The following is a 22,306-nucleotide window of genomic DNA, read 5'->3' as shown; positions in this document are numbered from 1 at the left end:
CTGCTGTGATGTGGAAATCATTACGATCTGTGGTGCAGAGTGTGCATGACTTCTATGAGTGAGGAAACAGTAGTAGAGAAACTAAGTCGACAGCATGTTAGCAGACTATTAGATGGCAGAGAGGCAGAATAAAGTGGCAGCAAAAGCTTTAAAGTCTGCGTACGCAGGGCTGAGGCGTTCCCACTTGACATTGATGAGCTCCACCCCACCAACCAGCAACTTGGAGCACGTGCAGAGGAAAAGCTGAGTTACAGCCCAGGGGTTCGTAAAAGACATTTATCTGAGGTGCCAGTCAGAATTGTAAGTCGCCAAACCATGTGGGCGGAAATAGTCAGCAATTTCAGTACATATTAACAAAAAATGTTCTTTGAGCAATGAACTGATGGAAAAAACAATCTTCCAGGACTTTTATACCCTCAAACATTCTTCCAGGACTTTTTTGTTTTGTTTTCACAAAGCAAAAATAATGAACACATAGAAAAATGAATTCATTCAGCTTGTAATAATGGTATTATTATTATAGGTATTATTGTGTACCAAGGTCAAATAACAGGCAGTAGTGCTCTCTGATAGACTTTATTGCCACAGGAAAGTGCCTTACCTTCAATCTTAAACTACAAGGCCACTTTGGACCCAATCAAAACAGTGAACACGCACCACTCCAGTCCAGCATTGACAAACAAGACTTAAATAAATACTCACTTGGCAAGAACTCAGAGAGGTTGTAATGAAACACAGGGCATCCAATAATCTAAAGGAGCATGTTTTAATGTCATACTGAATATATAGTTTAATTGTGGGAAATTGTTGAATGAATTTCACTGCTCCTGTATTTAAAGGACACAAAATGATAGATGCCCAAGGTCAAAAAGGAAATCTGTTCAGTCTGATCAAGGGAAAAGAAAAGTCCATTATATCACAATTTCTTTGGTCTTACTTTTTTCTTATTTATTTATTTTTTTGAAGAATCATTGAACCTGAAGGACAAGGAAAGTGAGAGAACAGAAAGAAGCACGAGACACTGTCTCCTTCACCACAGTAATTATCACCCAGCTCTGACTCTCCCTGTACAGTTCTCCACAGTGTGGTGTGCTTTAATGAGGACACACTTCTTTGTTCTGTCAAGGAATCAGCTGCTTCCTCCTCGCGTCCCTGGTTTTGCTATCCAATGAACTAATTGTCAGTTCTCTTTGCCTAAGGGCTAAGGAAACTTGGTGGTGGGCTGCCAATACTTAAATGTCAGCACGTGTGCCAGTGAGCAGCTGTAGCTCAGGTGGCTGAATATGTTTGACTTGAATTATATGGTTGCTGGTTCAATGCTGAAATTCTCCTGTTTCAAGGGTGCGTTTAAAGCCCGTTGAACTCCAGGAATGTAAAGATGTGAAATTAAATGGTAATAGTACCAGCTGATTATGTATTTTTATTCTTGTTTTGCACAAACATACCCAGCTTAATGGGTCACATGATTTCAAAATGTCTATAATTTGATATATAATGCAACTTTAGATGAAGCATATATAAAACAAGCAAATTAAAAAGACTCAGTGGTTCATATTTCATCTTTCTTGCATTTCAAGGCTTTATAGGTAGAACTGGTTTATTATAACCATCTGAACCCACGTGCTTATAATGAGGCGATCTGTATGGATCTGACATGTTGTGAAAGACTTTTTGCTGGCAGTGTTTGGGTCCAACTACTTGGTCACCCAATCCTGATTTAAACCATGTAAGTATAGTTTTTCCTGTACCATCTACACTTCGATTAGCTGCCGATTAACCAGACTCTAAATAAAAGATAATGTTGCTAAATATGTTATACAGTAACTTTAAGCTGACAACTAATTTCCACTGCCCCCAAGTGGTCAGAAAAAGACTGAGTTCAAGAAGCATTTTGGGAAATACTTACAGTAATATAAATAAATTGAATAGAATATGAGAAATATATATAATATAACACATATGGAAATATAGACTGGACCTCAAATATAGATAATTTTGAGGTCCAGGCTCTGAGGAGGCCAATCCATGACTAATAGTAATCTGTTCTGTGTTTTTCTATCCAGGTATGCATTTACTTCATTGGCAGTGTATTTGGGATTATTGTCTTAGTAAAAAAAATGAAGTCTTGGCAAAAAGATCCTTTCCAGATGGTTCTGTATGTTGGATCAAAATCTGATGGTGCTTTTCTGTGTTTATAATTCCATCAAACTTCCCTCCGTTTGCCTTCATTAGGAATGACTTCTTTACATGGCTTCTTCTTTCTTTCTGGGTGGTTTCAGTCAGCTGCTGCAGAATCTTCCAGCTATGCACACCTCACAACATATATGATGCTTCCAATTAACACAAATCTCTTAAGATTCTTGTAAAAAATAAATAATGTTTGAGCTTGATCTTGATTTTAAGTCTGTTGTAATCACATGTCAAATATAAGGAGCCTCTGCTCTCTGTAGTCCTTATAAGGATGATTGCACCACAAAGAGACCAAAAACCTATCCACTGACCACATTTGTTTTTGCCTTCTCTTCTTCTAACACACAGAGATCAAAGGGTACACGTTTTATGCAAGATTTTAAGTAACATGTTTGATGATAAGCTTTTGACTTCAAAACGTTGGGTTGAATATTAATTATTATTAATCTTTTAGATGTCAGCAAGACATAGTGCTGAGCGCAATTTAAAAACACACTGAAAGTGAATCTGTAGATTGCCCACAAGGAAAATCTTGGTATCCCTCAGAAAGCTTCTAGGGTATAAGTGTGATTTTAAAAAATAATGAATGAAATCAGAATTTAGAGATTTCAGAAAATCTCTTTCTCATAATTTCCTGAGCATTTCACACTCAGCATGAACCTAGAAGTACCTGAAAGCTCTATAAGCATACAAATAAATGCACATTAGAGACTGCTTTAGACCATTGTTACACAGTGAAAACGAAATTAAAAATGCCCAAAAGTTGATTCTGTTCATCTGGACGTAGCGTTTTCAGTGGGAGAAACGTTTCGTCACTCATCCAAGTGACTTCTTCAGTCTCAGCTGACTGCAGGTTTCCCCAATCTCATAAACAGCACATTTGCATAATGACTGAAACTATCACCCCTGAAGGAACAATGGGTTGTGCGCGTGCGCAATTCCGCACTGCTGGCATGGTCTCTGCACACAGAAAATCTGCGTTGCGCACACACAAAAAAACCCCAAACTCTAACCTGAATTGAAATTAAAATTAATACTTTAACAATTCTGTTTTGCAGTGTTAGTCAGTAAGTGCCTGGCTGATCCCATATGGGATTACAACGATGCCACCTTATCCCATAGTCCAGCCAATAATGCGATTCACATATACGCAGCTAATCAACGTCATTGACAGGCTATGAGAGCGTCCTTATGTGCTGACACCGGTGTTTTAGCTAGCAAAGCTGCGTGGCTGATGTGGAGTGAAGCCACGTTAATGTGTACAACCATTGGAGATGTGAGCAGGACAGACGGAACAATTGACGGAAAGAGTGTGGACGTTATACCAGTTTTTAAATTGTGTTGATAGGCCACGTAAAACCAGAGTTATGATAAAAATATATGCAATGTTTGGTTTTCTTCCTGAATACTATTGTTGTTTATAATCACTGTGGGAAGAAACGATAAAAACGGCGTTTTAGCACTCTACGCCTGTGAGCAAAACCAAAGCCAAAAAAACCTCACCCTTTCCTATTGGTGGAAAAATGTACCATGTCGACCAATCAAAAAATGATATGGCAACATGGCATTTAGTTGTTTAGGTAGGGGGAAGTTTTAGGAGTGACTGCGGTGTTTTGAGATGTGAGAGATTTGCGATGTTTAGCGCAAATCTTGTGTAGTTAGTGTGTAGTGTAGTCAATAGGTTTGTTGTGTGTGTCAGAACAATGAGGCGACTACTGAATGTTACAGGTGTTACAGGAGTGATACATCTCCTGTTGTCAGGCCTGCAGGTATCAGGCTGTTGTTCTCCTTTATCTCATAGTGGACACAAATTATTTTTTGGAGTGGCACAAATAATTTGTGTGGCATCAAATTTGATGCAGAACACCTGATTGTTCTGTAAATAGTTTAAAATGTTTATTTAAAAAAACGCCTTGGCTGTATTTTTAGGTAAACAGCTGCAAAAAACTTTGTTGTTCGCATAACTCAGTTACTTTTTTGAAGTAGTAACTATATAATTAATTGCCCAACATTGGTCATTATATACTGTAATTTGCAGACAGGGAGTTACAGGACTCTCTCCCAGACCACAGACTCATACTCATAATACAAGTCAGAGCTTTATGAAAAAAAAGAGAAAAAAAAGAAAGAAAGTTGTGTTTTCAAAATTGGAATTCAAGTTATTTTTACTTCCAATAGTGTTAACATACTACACAGGTCATGAACAAGATTTTTTTTTTAAATTTCATCGTAAGTGGGCTAAAGCAGTTAATTAAAAGTAGTCTAACATAAATGTAAATGCTGTAATTTGATTATTTTAATAAACCATGTAACTTGGATGGATTCAATGCTGGCGTGACCACAGTGCACACGTCTGATGTTGCTCACAGTGGTCCAAGGGACCGCTCAGGGAGTTTGTGTGTTCGACATGAAAAATTACAGGGAACATTGGCTGGGAGGTCAGTTCCTTCATCATAATTATGCAAATTTTCATGACCATTGATCAACAACCACTGATCAAAGCTCATTTATCAAAGACCACTGATCAATGGCCATGAGTACCATTCACAGAGAGTTGGGGAATGGCTGCAATCACAGCATTTTAAGATGACGAAAGATGTACCCTTAGGCCCCTCCTCGATTCAGAGATGGTCTTTCCCTTTTCACGCAAATGGTCTCCTTGACTCCGCGCTCAAACCAGCGTTCCTCCCTGTCCAGGATGTGTACATCCTCATCACTAAAAGAGTGTCCACTGGCCTGTAGGTGTAAATAGACTGCAGAGTCCTGGCCTGACGAGGTGGCTCTTCTGTGTTGTGCCATCATTATGCAAATGTAGTGTTTCTAAGGCTACGTCCACACTAGCCCGGATAGATTTGAAAACGGCGTTTTCGTCTGAAAACCCTCCGCGTCCACACTGGCGTTTTCAGTCGTTTTCACAGAATTGTGCATCCACATTGAAACGGCCGAAAACACTTACGTTCCAGTACTGCGCATGCGTGAAACGTAAGAAGATCCGACCTGCCTCATTTCCATCTGCCGCTTATTTACTTTCCGGCTCTTTGAAATGTTGCTGCAAAATGTCGAGGAAAAGCACTGAGTCTTTTAAATGGACTAACAATGAGGTGGAGTTGTTGCTGCGAGTAACACAAAAGTACAAAGTTGCAAAAGCGAGTGAGAGTTAAAGAATTTGAAGAAAAGCTATCTGGAGCATGCACAGACTGATATTAATATTTAATAGGGCTGTCAAAACTGAGAGCAAACAAAACAACTGCTGCATCACATGACTAAAATGCATCATTGTTTTCGAAAGTCTCCATTTTCGCTGTCAACACTGCGACGCGAAAGCACCATCTTCAAATGTATTCGTTTTCGAGAGCGTTTTCGAAACGCTGCGTTTTTCTTCGAGGAAAACGCCGTCTCAGTGTGGACGGGAGGCCAAAACGGAGAGAAAACAATGCGTTTTTGTTTGAAAATGCATTAGTGTGGACGTAGCCTAAGACTGGGGAAACCTGCAGTCAGCTGAGACTGAAGAAGTCATTTGGATGAGTGAGTTTCTCCCACTGAAAACGCTACGTCCAGATGAACAGAATCAAACTTTTGGGGATTTACTTACCTGGATGATTGAGCATGCATCAAGACGAACTGGAAAATTAAAACTACTCAGTGGTACATCAGACAGTATTAAAGGTTATTAACAGACACAGGTCACACCTGTACAAAATAGATTTTCCTCGGATTAGAAAAGATGAGATTTAAGATTTTCTGGAGCAGGCTGACTGACCATAATAGTTTGAAAGCTTCACTAATGAATCTAGCTGCATGTAGAAGGTTAAGAATTATTTGCTGTCACTTCTGACAGCTAACAAAGCACAGATTTGTAGCGCTAAAATGAAATGATTTCCTTTCATTTCTAATACACAGACATTAAAATAGACAGTACTGTGCAGTCCTCTACAGTTTTTTGCGATTTTGTTAGGACAATGGGAAATAGGTGAACTACAATATGCTGTATAAGGCAAGAACAGAGTTTGTACAGTTTTAACGAACTTGAAAATAGTGCGACCACCTTTATTCTGCAGCACAGTCTAAACTCTCTTAGACAAACTTTCTTGTAATTTCTTTGAGTAGCCTTCGGGAATAGTTCTCCAGACTTCTCGCAGGACATTCCAGGACTGATCGTGGTCCATTGTGAGTTTTTATATCCAGGTATGCTTCTGCTACATTGGTATTGTGTTTGGGATCATTGTCATGCTGACAAATTAAGCTGTTTCCAATCAGATGCTTTCCAGATGGTACTGTATGGCTAAATGAGATTTGATGGTACTTTTCTGAGCTCCTCTGAACATACTGTTGACAATCTGGAACAAGCATTTCATGTTTGGAGCTGTTTTCACTGATTTTCAGTGCAGTTCTTGTGTAATTTGGTCATCCACAGCTTTTTCTCCCTGTTCCTCTCCTTAGAAATGATCGTGGCTCAAGAGTTAGGAGTTCACCTTGTAATCGGAAGGTTGCCGGTTCGAGCCCCGGCTTGGACAGTCTCGGTCGTTGTGTCCTTGGGCAAGACACTTCACCCGTTGCCTACTGGTGGTGGTCAGAGGGCCCGGTGGCGCCAGTGTCCGGCAGCCTCGCCTCTGTCAGTGTGCCCCAGGGTGGCTGTGGCTACAATGTAGCTTGCCATCACCTGTGTGTGTGAATGGGTGGATGACTGGATATGTAAAGCGCTTTGGGGTCCTTAGGGACTAGTAAAGCGCTATATAAATACAGGCCATTTACCATTTTATTGACAGTCACACTCCCACTGAGACCAATTCTGATGATACTTTGGTGAACAGCAGTTGGATTAACTGAAGGGTCAGATGCATGTCTGTGCATGTCTGTTTGTTAACGATATAACTTTCAGATCTGCCATAAATTCAGGAGCTTGGAAAGAAAGCTTCACTGGCCACTGTGCTGAGATATGCCAAGTTTTAGGATAAAAGCTCTTTAAGAATAACCTTGTCCATCCAAAAATACAGTTTTATGCCTGTCAAGCTGTGTTATGTTTGGCACTTCTGTTTCAATTCAACAAAAGAAATGGGAACAAATTTTATGTTTTTGTGACAGGTTGCTGGTAACAAAGTGCCTAAAGATACCACTTAAAATTGGCCCATTGTTTTCGGTTTTGTGTAGTAATAACACTGGTTCATCCCTTGTGTACCTCTTTTATGCTTGAATGATTCACTGGTTAGTGTTAAGTGGTTTAACAAATAATGAAGCATTCCTCTGAACAACTGGACTGAAAATGAGTGAAAAAGCAGCCAATATGTAAAGAAAAACTTTGACAGCCTGAAAAATGTTTGCTTAAGACCACATTTTGCAAGAGAGCCTGGCTTAGAAGCAAAATATGGTCGTAAGGTGTGGCTCAATGCTTTTGCACAGTACTGTGTGTAGGGAAACCTGAAAAACCAAGGAGACCTTGTAGTGTGTTACTGAACGATAAGTTAAAAATATAGCACATGATCATCACACTGAAAAGGATTAATTTTCCTGATGAGCCTTATCACTGATGGTAAACATGACGACCAAACCGCTTCATGTGTGAAGACAAATCTTTAAGTGAGGTGTTATCAGATGGAAGAAGGGCTGCATGACATTTTTGTGTATTCAGGCTTATCTAAACGGTAAAGGATTTTTATTACATGTCTGGCTGACTACAAGTTTATTTGCAAACTAGAAACTATTTTGTAGTTTTTTTCAGTCATTTTAAGAATAATTTATTTGTGACATTTTGCCATCAAGAATAAATTATTCTTATTAACCAGCACAGTGGAGACATACAGGTAATTACATATCAAAAAGTGGGCTGTCATCAAACCAGGGATATTGCATATCAAAACACCCAGTCTAATGTGTTCTGGCCCTTTTATCACATTACACCTGCTCCTGGAAAAAAGCAAGCGTGATATGGCAGACAGGCAAGAGTTGGATGAACCATTCATGAGTGTGAGAGAAGTTAGTTAAAATCAAGAGAAAAAGAGGCTACTGGTCTGTGTCACAGTGAACAATATGGCTGCTTAAAAATACATGAGAAATAAATAAATAAAATAAGCCTGTGGATTACACAATATTTTGGTTTCAGGGACTCCAGTTGCTTTTCTTTCCAAGCTCCTTGGAGTAATATGACCTGGATGACTGAGACCTACACAGATGTTTCAAGGACTCAAAAATATTTCTTACAACTGCTAGTTTTTTGAGTCTGTTCTACAGTGTCCATTGTAAGGCTCATGGACAAACTGGCACCCTTACAGCATTTCTACTTAAAGTAAACACAAAAATATTGCAGCAATAAGTGCTCGGACTATAGCTTGAACATGCTCTCTGTATTTTTGTTGATATAATAATGTGCTGCAGTCTGTCCTACTACACAATAAAACTCTGAATGTCCCTGTTTGAGACCTTGAGAGTTTTTCTGTGTGGCTGCATGAGACTGTGGAGTCCTTTGACAATGCTTTGTGGTTCATGGCCAAAGAAATAAAGCACACAAACAATTATTTATTTCTTTTTCTATATTTAGACTCCTTCAGCCTCTGAAACATGGCTGCAAGTCTTCCGAGTATCCATTGGGTAGAAATGAGTTGCAGTTTCAAAAGATGCCTTTAACATGTTACAAGAAAAATGTGCAAAAAGAACACTGCAACAGCAACACTGTTGCTGTCTGGTTGCACCCAAGGCACTTCAAAGCCCTTTTTGAAGATGAGTGTGGTGTGAGCTTTGTAAGATGGCTCACCAGAAAGATTTCCAAAGGAGCCATGCAACCGTTTCCTGGACACTTCTTCAAATGACAGTAGAAATTATAGCATCTAGATACATTGTAACTGCTATATTGTCACAGATCGTAACTCTAAAGTTCATAGTAATTTGTATGAGTCAGTGAATTATTATCACTTCATCAATTGTGTAACATTATAAAGAACTGTAATGTAGAAGATGTTAGAGCTGCCTCTGTATAAATAAACTGAAAAAGCTTTGTCATTCTGTTTTGTCTGTGTATCTGTAAATGTCAGTCACCTGAAAATGATTTAACACACAAGCTGTTACTCTCTTTCTCCCTGAACAAACCCAAACAAGGCCAGCCATACATACCACAAGCTTTATATGTCTGACTGACTGATAATGTTTGTCTGTGGCTTCCGGTACTCTCTAACTCTGTTACCTCTTTTTCTATGTATTCTTTCCTTCTCTGCAGGGAACATAAGGAGCTTCTTATTCCCGACTACCTCATAAAGATTTTGTAACAGTTTTTAGTTAATAAATGTATCTAGGGAAAGAGGGGAGAATATCTGTCCATCTCCACAACAATCCCCCGGAGTGAAGCTTTCACACAGCCCGAGGGCTGACCTTACCAGCCTGTCAAAGGACATTAAGGTCTTATGGGCAACATGCATGTGAGAGGGATAAAATAAAACTGAGAATCTGCACAGAGAAAAAGACAATGCCAACAAAGCAAGCAGCTTTATACTGACCTATAAAAGATGCCAGAGTTCAAACATGTTGATGATGTGAATCCAGCTTCTTTTTCATAATAAATTTAAAATACCTCCAAACAGATTTATGAAAATTCTGATGTAAAATTGTACTTTGAATTTTTTTTATTTTTTTTTTGGCTGTGGTGGCATATTTGAGCTGAAGAGATTTATGAACAGGTCTGCGGGCAGGAAATAATTCATATTAGCTGTGAGTCCCATTTTTTTCCTACACAAAACCTTGAAATGTTTTAAAAATCTCATTGAAGGGTAAGAACTTTTTCAGCTCGCTGAAAGGACTAGCAAGATCTAATCCATCAAATCACAACTTGTCACTTTTACTCTTACCTTTGTGCTGAATAATATACATCATATATATTAATCAATGAGCTAATGTTTTGATAGCTGGACTGCATGTGCTTTAGACAGAGGCTAGGTTTCCATTATTTATGTTTAATTAAGATGAACTTGACAGCTGACTGTAACTTCATGTTTAAAATACAGTACTGTGCAAAGTCTTGAGCTGCTCCTCAGTTCTTATATTTCGTTTCCAATGAGCCAGACTTTCTTGTAATTTTCTTAAAGTGGTTTCTGGAGGTCTTCTAAAGTTTTTTGTTGGACATTACCTGCTTTTTTACTCATTTTCAGTCCAGTTTTTATACCCAACCATTTTCAGAAGAATGCTTTGTTTTTTGTTTTTTGTTGAAGTCACATCGCAGTGACTGATCAGCCATCTAAATATAAATAAAGGCACCAAACGCAAGGGATGAACCAGTGTTGTATCTACACATAGCAGACAACTTAGCAAAATAATAATTTTAAATTGCATCTTTCGGGACTTTGTTGCCAGCAGCTTGTCCCCAAAATAGAAAAACTGTTCCTATTTCTGAAAATGCTTCAAAATGCTGAAAGCTTCACATGATGAACAGTGTGTACCTAAAAATTCTGAGGAAACTGGTCAATTGATGACAAACGAAGAGGTGACAAACCTAAAACTATCTGTTGCAGATGACAGGTATGTAATGTCATTAAAATCTGAAAAGAAAAAAAAATCCAACTTAACAATGGACCCGAGAGATGCATCTGACCCTTCAGTTAATCCAACTGCTGTTCACCAAAGCATCATCAGAAATGGTCTCAGTGGGAATGTGACTGTCAATAAGTCATTTCTAAGGAGAGGAACAGGGAGAAAAAGCTGTGGATGACCAAATTATACAAGAACTGCACTGAAAATCAGTGACAACAGGTCCAAACATGACATTTTTGTTCCAGATTGTCATCAGTATCTCTCCAAAAGTTGATTCCGTTCATCTGGACGTAGCGTTTTGTGGGAGAAACGTTTCGTCACTAATCCAAGTGAGAATTTGAATAATTAGGATTAAGGAACTGACCTCCCAGCCCATTGTTCATTCAGTGGGCTGGTTTCAGTCATTATGCAAATGTACTGTTTATAAGATTGGGGAAACCTGCAGTCAGCTGAGACTGAAGAAGTCACTTGGATGAGTGACAAAACGTTTCTCCCACAAAACGCTACGTCCAGATGAACTGAATCAACTTTTGGAGATTTACTTAGCTGGATGATTACATGGAGAAACCTTTAATACAAGTGCGCTCATCCACCCAGGTGTTCACTGGTGTTCACTGTTCATAGACACAAACCACACCTTTCTTGGCTGCTACCTCAAAGCACATTGTGCTGCACAACAACACTCAATATTTAGTATTTACTGTTATTTACACTTAGCTAGATTAATGCCATGTCTGTCCCTTTTGCAACAACTGAAAATAAAATAAAATAAATAATAACAACAATGGTCAATCAAATAGACCAATACCGCAAGGTCGTGATGATCCACTTGTTAAAGTAAATCCGTTGGATATCTTTGTTGGCGTTCAGACAACAATTCTGATGGCTAAAGAACCAAATGTGACAGGCAAAAAAGAAAAGAAAAGAAAAAGACATGTTACTTAAAATCTTGCATAAAATGTGTACCCTTTGACCTCTCTGTGTGTTAGAAGAAGAGAAGGCAAAAACAAAAGCAGTCAGTGGATAAGTTTTTGGTCTCTTTGTGGTGCAATCATCCTTAATAGGACTACAGAAAGCAGAGACTCTTTATATTTGACATGTGATTAGTACAACAAATTTCATTTATTTATTTTTACAAGAAACTTAAGAGGTGTGTGTTAATTGGAAGCATCATATTTGGTGTGAGGTTTGGATAGCTGGAAGATTCTGCAGCACTGACTGAAACCACCCAGAACAGCACCGATACCCATTTACAGAGCATCAATAACACTGGGGACTATTAGAAAATACCCACTGTGGTCTGTGAACCCTGCTGTCATCTGGAGACAAGTATCTGCTGTTGCTCCAAAGGTGAATCTGAGGGGAAACATCAGAGCATGTTTCTTTTCTCAGGTTTAGAGATTTTTAAACTTATATTATATTATATTATATCACACACACACACACACACACACACACACACACACACACACACACACACGCACACGCACACGCACACGCGCACGCACGCACGCACACACACACACACACACTCTCTCTCACACACACACACACACACTCTCTCTCTCTCTCTCTCTCTCTCTCTCTCTCTCTCTCTCTCTCTCTCTCTTTCTTTATAAATCCTATCAAGCAAGCAGCAGAGCTGTGTGGGCAGAAAGTTGAAGAAAAAGCAGCAGAGCTGCTTGCCAGTACATTCTGCTCAGCACCCCAGACAGCGAACAGCGAAGAGAGCTAGAAAACAACTTTCAATCAATACTGGACAAATACTCAGGAATCGGAAAACAGACGTGACTTTGTTCGGGGACTGATTATTTGAATCTGATTACAGAGAGACTCTGACTTTTCCTCTTCTAGACATAGTAAGCCCGTTCTTGTCTTGATCTCTGCATAAATCTTTACTCTGCGCGATTTAAAAATGTTCTCCTTTAAACGCATCGAGCCTTTAAACAAAGGCTCAAGATATTCAACCTTAGCACACACATTCATTAATGACACATTCATAATTATAGAGCGTGTAGTCAAAAAGATGTGTCGTGTGTAAAAGCGGTGGCACCATTCACAGCTTGACGCACAACACGCCGGATGACTTGTGAGTGGTTCCAAAGTCAGATCAAAAGAGACGTAAACAGTCAGATCTATTTAAAAAAAGAAAAAAGAAGAAGCAAAGATAGAGCTGACAAATACAGCACATCATCATCTGTGACTCAACTGCTTACGGTCTAATTCCTCATACGACTACACTACTGTGAAGCTACGTGTATGATACGCTAGGATGTGGAACACCTGCCTCACTGGAGTTCGCTCAGGGCGCACGGGGCGCACACAATGCTTTAGAATTATCGGAGGAGTTTAATGTAGTGATTATTGGTCTTTCTTGTGCACGGACTGTTGATTGAGACAAACTGGATTGTTCCTTTTTATAGTTCAAAATCACCTTTTCATCGTTTTACTTCACATTTTAAAGCGTGGGGGCTGCTCCGGCTTCTGTCTCGAAAGCATGGGAAAAGAAGAAGGAGGAAAGAGTTTCTTCTAAATCACTGGAATCAAGCCACCACATGGACTGTGAACAATGGAGCAACAAGACCAAAACCTCTGGCATCCCTTTTCATCCGAGCTCAACTCCTCTACATCCTCACCTATCCTCTTCTCTTATCCTCGCCTTTTCAACATCTCCTCCAACATTTCCACTCAGAGTGTCCCCTTTCAGGGCAGCAGCACTCTGATGACCGCAGTCATATCCCTCACAGTCTTCGTGGTGGGTCTGACCGGCAACACTTTGGCGATCTATGTGGTGCTGCGCTATGCCAAAATGAAAACAGTCACCAATATCTACATCCTGAACCTGGCTATGGCTGATGAGCTGTACATCGTCGGGCTCCCCTTTCTTACCACACAGAATGTACTCTCCTATTGGCCCTTTGGCTCTTTCCTGTGCCGCGTGGTCATGACTGCAGACTCCATGAACCAGTTTACGTCTATCTTCTGTCTCACAGTAATGTCGATTGACCGTTACCTGGCTGTGGTTCATCCAATCCGCAGCACCAAGTGGAGACACCCCCGCATAGCGAAGGTAGTGAGCGCAGCTGTGTGGGCCGTTTCCTTTGTGGTGGTCCTGCCAGTGGTCATCTTCTCTGATGTGCAGGTATATAATTCAGTCGTGTGCCAGTGAAAACTTCAGATAGGACACCGAAGCATGGTAATATGACCGCTCCTAAAGCGAGAATTAAGCACTGGTTTAATGGCCATATTGGTAGTTGTTACAGATTAATAACTACGTTCCTCTACAATCTTTGAACAAAGGTATTTTTTTAAAAGAAGGAACAACTATAAACGACAAATGTTACCAGTAAAACAAAAACTGTAAATAATAATAAGAAGAAAAAGAAATAATAATAGTTACAAAAATCCAAGCTAAATGTCACAAGAGGGTTTTTGTGAAACATGTTAAAAACACTGAATTTTCAGCACTGTTAATGGTACTATTTTTTTTTTTTTTATAAAGTGTGTTTGACCTTCACGACTGTTTGCTAAAGTAAAAAAAAACATTTGACAATAATATGTTCGACTGTTCTTTTGGAGACTACTTGGAGTTCTAGCTCACTCCCTGGTATTTCTGTATTTGTGTTAAGCTAAGCTAAACATAATTCCCCATTCTTTGAAATATTCATTCACATAATGCAGTGCAATGCATTTCGCTTTAGCAATGATTCTAATTGCAGTATAACAAAACAAACAAAAAAAGCAGGAATTTGATGGAGGTACTCAAATCAAGTGGTTCCCAAATAGTGCAACCAGTGCACCATGAGGCACCATCATATTTTTTCAAAACCATATGTTATGATTATGCAATATACAACTGCACTTCAAGTTGAATGAGTTGTTATATTATCATGTCAATCTTTTCTGTACACTCACTGAGAGGTAAATATAATATCCTAAAAATTCTTTGAACGAACGTGTCTGTCGGTGCACCTTGGATGAATTACCAGATAATGAGAAGCATTACAGTCTAAATATGCCCTGAAAGCACGGAGGTCAACAAATAAGAAAACTAATTCCTTTCCAGTATGGTCCAAACCACCACATAATATCTCAAATGTAAGATGTCTTACTGCTTCTGCTGAAACAATGGTGTCAACAGTCTACATGTGTTATCTGTCATGAGAATCTGGCTAATGCACATTTGGTTCCATGCAAGATAAAGAGCTACGTGCCAACTTAACCTCCTTTCCGAGAAAATCTTTTCCTACTTCAATCAATATTAACTGAAGGCACAAAGAACATTTGTTTATGGTCTGGTAAAGTATCCAGTGAGTCAAGACAGCTAAGTCAAATGCTAGTCAAGTGGTACCACCACACCGAAAGTGTGATGCTAGGTCTAAGTGCTGGAAATTGGCAGTCAAAAGTGCCTTTATTTGATGATACAATGTGAAATAAAACACTATCAAAATGCCAGCTGACATGGAAGCTGTTTATTCCACAGACATGAATACAAGTGTATTTGCAAAGATGCACTTGTGTAAAGTTTATGAAAAAGAAAAGTGTTTCTGCAACAACAATTTAAACGAGCAGACATTGTTAAGCTCAAAGACAGACAAAGCTGAAATGGCTTGGTATGTGCAAAGGAGGGATAGTGGATATATCGGACAAAGGATGTTAAACAGGCAGCAGTCATGCAGGAAGAAAAGAGGAAGACTAAAAGATAAGATTCATGGATATAGTGAAGGAGAACGTGCAGAGGGTTGGTGTAGCAGAGGAATAGGGTGAAATGTGGGCAGGTGATTTGCTGTAGTGACCCCTAAAGGAGGAGGAGGATGAACAAGAAGAAGTAGAAGATGAAGATGATGATTGACATTTAAAATTAATGGATGTGATGGAAAGCAGTGGATTAACTTCCAGATTTTGTTGTTGACTGTCTGTCAGATTCCGATTCAATTCTGAATTTACTTTATTTGTTCAATATTCATTTTTCTTTAGGATACATTTAACTCCTGCAACATGATCTGGCCAGAGCCGAAGGATGTGTGGTCAACAGCCTTCATTCTCTACACTGCCACAGTGGGTTTCTTTGGACCACTGCTCATCATTTGCCTCTGTTACCTTCTTATTGTCATCAAGGTAGATATTTCATGAAGCTCATTAAAAAGCACATTTTTAAGTTGATATTCTTTTCTCAGTCAACAGAAAGGCACGATTTCCATCCTCGTCATTATAATTCAAATCTTTTTATTGTTATTTTGCAGGTGAAGTCCTCTGGGGCACGGGTTGGTTTCTCTAAACGCCGACGCTCAGAGCGCAAAGTGACCCGAATGGTGGTGGTGATTGTGGTGGTGTTTGTGCTCTGCTGGCTGCCGTTCTTCATCATCAATATGGTCAATCTGGTGGTCATCATCCCGGAGTCCAGTGCCACTGCTGGCATCTACTTCTTTGCTGTCATCTTGTCTTATGCCAACTCATGTGCCAATCCGTTTCTCTATAGTTTCCTATCAGACAACTTTAAACAGAGCTTCAGAAAAGTACGTTGAATTTCTTCTCACCATAGCAGTGCTGTTAAAGCCCGCTAATTAGCATCTTACATCTTGTTTATCTGATCTCAACTCATTGTGTTTGTTAACTGTTGAACTGTTGTGAGCAGTGATTTTTTAGAAGGTAACATCAATTTCTACAAACTGCATCAGTTTGACAGTGCTGTATAAGAATAGGAATATAATCATAGTTTAGGGCTCTATCTATTGCAGCTTCATTTTACTTTAAATTATGTTTTCATATCATTTTTCATCTACCAATCACAGCAGGTGATTCAACACTGCTCAAAACTGTGGTTACTAAAACATGTCCACATTTTTTTTTAAAGAAAAGAGATGTTTGCCTTTAATTTAAATGTCATTAAATTCATAAGAAATGTTTCTCCCACATTTTGTGAAAAACAATCATTTAAAAATTATTAATTTTTTATTAAAATAGTTTTTTCAGCAACCATCAGTCTGGAGCAAAGCTGGCATGTATTGTGGTATCCAGTTTAGATGTCCTGATAAATGTCTATCATCAGAAAAATATATATATCAAAGTTAAAGTCAAAATATCCAATAAATTAGAGTTCAGCAATAATAAAGAATAAATCTACAATATGATTTTTTGTCATTTTTTGGATGCTGTCATATTGTCAATAAATTTCCCAAAGCTGATCCAAGTGCAGAGAGAACATGCCAGACTGATAACAAGAGAAACAAAATCACTCGCTAAATTAAAAGACCAACTCCAAAAACGCTAAAAAGCAACACATAGAAATCCCTGGGAACTAAGGGAGAAAAAACAACAACTTGAAAAAGTGTGAAGCAAAATAGGCTGAATTTATACATGCTGGAGAAAGTGGCGATAAGACAGAGGTGAACCGTATTAAGATCAAAACAATACTGAGCGTGTGAAAAGGAATAAAAGAGCTAACCTTCAAATTTAAAAAGGAAGGTAATCAGAAAATGTCAAGAAAACAAAGCAGTGAAGAATAAACTCACACAGCTGGGTGAACACAGAAACACAAAAGAAAAAGCGGAAAACGAGCAACTTGACAGACACATGCCTGTCAGCTATGATTATTATACACCCCTCCTCTAAAACCTTAAAGAAATGAAAGAATATACATGACTAATTTCACATAACTAGAATGAGTTTGATGGTTCAGACTATCAGCACAAAATAACAACGTTATTAATAAAAGTATTGCTTTAATTTAGAAACAAAAATAAGAAAAAATTTGGTTTAATATCAGTGTTTTCACTTTGTTCTCCTTCCTTTGGGCTTGGAAAAGGATAAAGGCTTAGTTTGACACTCCCTACTGAGTGTCTGTGTCTGCAGTTGGTATGGACACCTGTATGTACAAGAAGAGGTTTACTGTTCTGCTTTTTGTCTCTCTGTTTCCTAACAGTTGCTGCCACTGAGGAAATGTTGTTGTTTTTCACTATTACCTTGCTTATTGCAATTCTCTTTCTCACTGCCTCGGAAGCCTAGACTACAAATTATGTGACCATGTTGTTAAAATGTTTTGTTGCAGGATTAGTTAAACTCTGTCTCCCACAGTTATTAAACAGTGAAGCCATGAAGCTAAACTCAGTATTAATATTTTTCGAATACAGAAAACATGAAAAAATATGTTTTAGTGAAATATGTGTAAGTAGAAAAAAAATCAGTGATATGGTTTCACTTTTTGGTTCCAGTGCTGCTATCTAGGATTGTTTTACCCCTATGGTTGAGACTCATCTTTAGCAGTATTATTATTCTGGTTATAGAGTGCAACATTTTTATTTCAAGTGTATTACAATCCTTTTTTTCTGAAAAAACAAACCTGGATCCAGAATACTGTTATTTTCTAGTCTGTACACCTTCAACAGTATGTTATGTTGCAGAGAAGGCTGATGTGTAGCAACCCTCTAAAGATAATAACAGCACTAATATTGTCATGACCCTTCAGGTGCTGTGTGTGAGGACCATGAGGTGCGTTGCCAATGATGTAGATGATGGTGACCCCAGTGTCCCGCGCACTGAGAAAACCACAGCACAAGACTGCATCCTGCTGTCCCCGCGTAACCAGGTCTATCACGATCCCCAGAGCAGCCAGGTAACCAGTGTGTGTGCTCATGTGGAGCTGAGGTGATGGTATGTATTGCATAATGGGAATTAAAGGGATTTGGAAAAATAAAAAAGAACAGAGATTTAAATCAATTTAGTGCAGCACTAGATCAAAAGAAAGGCATGTGTTATTTTTGTTTCACTAATATTAGAAGAACAGTGGAGACTCTCTGCATCATAAGTGCGTCACTTCTGTATTAATCAACAGGCAGGTGTGTGCATTTGTGTGTGAGAGCAGCTAATTGAAGGTTTGTGAATTAATGCTGCTGCAGAGGCAATGATTAGAAAAAATTCTGAAAGTGCCAGCGAAAGTGATTAGGTTTAGAGGAGGGAAAGAGGGAAGAAAAAGCTCTGACTCAGTCTGTGCAGTGTGGCGCTTCATGGTGTCCATTTAGATAACTAGTACAAGAGCAGTGAGGTGCATTAGATGACAGAGTGGCTCTGATGAGGCTCTTCCAGTGCTTAATCAGCTTTTCAAGGTTATATAATGCCAACTTTCTCCAAAAGTCACAGAAATTATGGATGCGCTTTGTGTAGGTCCCTTTGATCCAAAAGAGGAGAAAACATGAGACTAATAGGTATGACAGGAAAATACACGCAGGCAAAATAAAGGGAGACGTGGAAAAGAAAACATAAGAAACAAAAGTAAACGGTTAAAACTGGAAAACAAAAGAAAAAATGTTATTTAAATCACACCAGGGACCAAATACATAACAGAGTGCCTCTGACTGAAAGGCGGTGTTTATAGATTTTTATGCCTCATACAGATGATGATGATGATGATGATGAAAACAGCAGATCTAGTGTGTCATATAAATCAATGATGACAATTGTGAAAAAAGAAATCGCTTACAGTTTTAGTCTTTAAACGTTTCTCGTGGCTCATAATGGGCCTCTGCACACATAAGCACAATCGCTCTGTGTTGCTTGACATATCTATATATTTTTAAGATTTTGACCATTTTACGAATAAAAAATCTATTTAGTTTCAATAAGTAAGAACCCACTGATTTTTTTTTTATTGCAGTCTTGGAGATATTTCATTTGGTTGAGTAAATAAAACCCCACTTACAAAAACAAAAGATCAAACATCCACTGCGTGCATTCATGTCATGCCTCTTTTTTTTTTTTTGTAATTTCTCTATTGTCTTCCCCTTTTTCATGTTCCCATCTTGCTCTTTCTTTTGTTCTTCTTCTCTCTGAAGATCTCACCTCACCCGCCGGGCTCACCAACGACTCACACTGCAGCAGACCTGCACCGCTCCACCCCTGCATGTAAGTTTCAGTCCACTTACCCAGGAACCGGACCGGCCACTACCACAGCAGCCTCGATGCTAAACTCTGTTGTAACTGCAGCTGAACCTCCCACAGTCACTGCCCTGACCACTAGCTCCTCCTCTGGTTAATTAGGGCCACATGAACAGTAGCAGAGAAACTCACACATGAACTGAGAAAGAAAAACATATTTTAAGGATTAAGTGATCGAAGTGGCAAAATTGATGCTTTTCTGCCTTTTTGTCAACTATTTTATTACTACCACACACACTTATTCTACATCCATTATAGCACATTGGTGGAAAAAAAAAATCACAACATTTTTGTTTATCAAGACCAATTTTGTTCCTTTCAGCAGCCTGACATAAGTGCCTTTCCAGCTTACTCCTTACATTTTATGTTGGTCATGTAACACTGAAGAATGTATTTACCTATCAGTACCAAAAAGCCTCTTAGGACTTATTTCATTTGGTGGATGTAATTTCCTGCAGGTAGCAAATATGAGGGGTTTATTTGAGCATTATAGGGTCCTCTCTACAACAGCTTTAATCAAACAGCGCAGTAATTCATCATATTTTCTCGTTTCCAACTGCTGCTTATTTCTGCTTTCTTACTTAAGTGGATAAATTGTGATGATTGAATCCGACGTCTGTATTTGCTTTGCGTAAAAGTCTTTTGTGATCTCATTTGCGTACCGTTGAGAAGTTTAAAAGAAAAAGGAAACAAAATGAAAAACGGCTCGCTTGTCTTTTCTCAAAGTAAATGTGATGCTTTGGCAGCTCTATGCTTCTCTGTAAATATGTAGCCCCCCTTAAAGCTAAAACGCCTGACATTTTTGGATATATGCTTCTTGCATTTTGTTTTTGTGTTCATGTGATGTGTGTGCACAGTAAAGATAAACTTTATTTGATGAACTGGCGATACAAGGTGTTTTGCAAAAATTACCAAAAAGAAAAATAGAAAATACACAAGAGAAAAAGAGAACAATAGCAATATTATTCACAAGAAAGGGACACATTTAAACATTAAAAAAGACCTTTCAACACATTATGCAAATATGAGTCTGTACAAGTGGGTTTTTAAAAGCTTCTGGATTTGACACAGCTGATCTGAAGGAGAAGGTATAAAAGTCTGTTCCACATTTGTTTTAAGCCCTTTTAATAGGAACTGATTCTCTGATGTCAGGAATCTGGGCACAGAATAATAGGTTAGCATGTAAACAGAGCCATTCCAGGTAACAGTCTGGTTATTTGTGCCTGTTTTACTTTGCTCTACCCAGTGTATGTATTTATTTTTTGTCTTTGCAAGAGTTGCGATGTAGCAGCATATGTTGTTATCAGCGCTGTTGGGTGTAAAATAAATGCTAGAGTAAATCAGATGAGACAGGAGACACTGTGTCTTTGGCCTTTGCAATTGCATCTAGATCATCTTAGGTACAATTTAAACACTTAAAGCAAACTTTAAAGAACAAGTTTGAGCACAGCTTCTCCTTTAGTGGTAGTATGTCTAAAGTATTGATGTATTATTATGTATGTATTGTTTATACATTTTCTGGCTGCCATGTCTGTAAAGCCAACAACCAGTGACTGAAAACCAGTATATTGTTGAGAATATTCATTAATGCAATTGAATACTGTAATACAATAAAATAACTCACAGTAATGGGATTAGTTTACTGCAGTAGACAATCTCGCTGATGGATTGTGGGTGTTTTCCAGTCACTTTTTCATTATGTACAACGAAAGAAAATTCATATTAGTGGCACAAAGAGTGTGAGTGTAATGGAGTGGAGGCAGTGAATAATGTAAACTAATAGAAGCAATGGAATAACAAAAAAAACCAAGGCTGATGAAAAAGGCTTTTACATGCAAATACAGCAAATGTGATGTATATTTCAACTGATATTTATAGCTGTTCAGATGTGTCATTGCTATGTGTTTTTGGGCTTCTTTTGAATAAAAGATTGTGATTAAAAACAGAGAAAGAGAGTCTGTTGTTGATACTCAGACACACTAATTACACTCAGTTATATTTATAAAGCACTTGTTCACAACAGGAGGCAGCACAGTAGTGCGGTGATTAGTACTGCTGCCTCACAGCAAGACGGTCCTGGGTTAGAATCCACCATCTGTGCGGAGTTTGCATGTTCTCCCTGTGTTTGCGTGGGTTCCCCCTGGGTACCCTGTCATGCAGGTATTGGGTTTAAATTAACTGGTAATTTTAAATTGCCCATAGGTGTGAATGTGAGTGTGTATGGTTGTTTGTCTCTCCGTATTAGCCCTGCTACAGACTGGGAACCTGTCCAGGGTATACCCTACCTCCTGTCCTATGTTACCTGGTATAGGCTCAAGTCCCCCTGTGACCCTGAATTGGATAAGTTGCAGAATGTATGGATGGATAGTTCACAACACCAGTTGTTTCAAGCCACTTATAAGGACAAGACTCCACAATATTACCTTTGTTACGACCCGGCTCAAAGCCGCAACATAAAAACGGAGATGAATAACAGAGTGTTAGTGTGAAGAAGCTTTATTTTAAAATGGCATAGCAGGTTGGCTCAAATGGCTGGTACCACCAAGGCAAAGACTAGTGAGCTCTCTGGACGCTTGCCTCAGGTATGCTTTTATCCACACCTGACTAGGTGTGGCCAGCACCAGCTGAACACACTGAGCAGATTAGAGGCTGCAGAGGGACGTAACAACCTTAATGA

The 22,306-nt window shown here is 38.8% G+C and overlaps 1 protein-coding gene across 2 annotated transcripts; it reads left to right on the top strand.

The window, feature by feature from the left end:
• Positions 1-12,362: 12,362 nt before the first annotated feature.
• sstr5 (somatostatin receptor 5) lies at positions 12,363-21,574 on the top strand. Of its 2 annotated transcripts, none has more exons than XM_085460038.1 (5): positions 12,363-13,768; positions 15,676-15,816; positions 15,942-16,214; positions 18,164-18,310; positions 19,527-21,574. In XM_085460038.1, the coding sequence occupies exons 1-5, from the start codon at positions 13,268-13,270 to the stop codon at positions 19,725-19,727; spliced, it is 1,263 nt and encodes a 420-aa protein (XP_085316164.1). In that variant the 5' UTR covers positions 12,363-13,267; the 3' UTR covers positions 19,728-21,574. The 2 variants fall into 2 exon arrangements, with proteins under 2 accessions (XP_085316164.1, XP_085316163.1); XM_085460037.1 differs by having other exon boundaries at positions 12,363-13,840.
• The last annotated feature ends 732 nt before the right edge of the window (positions 21,575-22,306 follow it).

This window comes from Copadichromis virginalis, linkage group LG6 (assembly GCF_057382275.1).
Source record: "Copadichromis virginalis isolate Kocher_CV1m ecotype Utaka linkage group LG6, C_Virginalis_male_GT1.1, whole genome shotgun sequence".
Classification (NCBI taxonomy): Eukaryota; Metazoa; Chordata; class Actinopteri; order Cichliformes; family Cichlidae; genus Copadichromis; species Copadichromis virginalis.
This window is presented reverse-complemented; position numbering and strand designations above follow the sequence as displayed.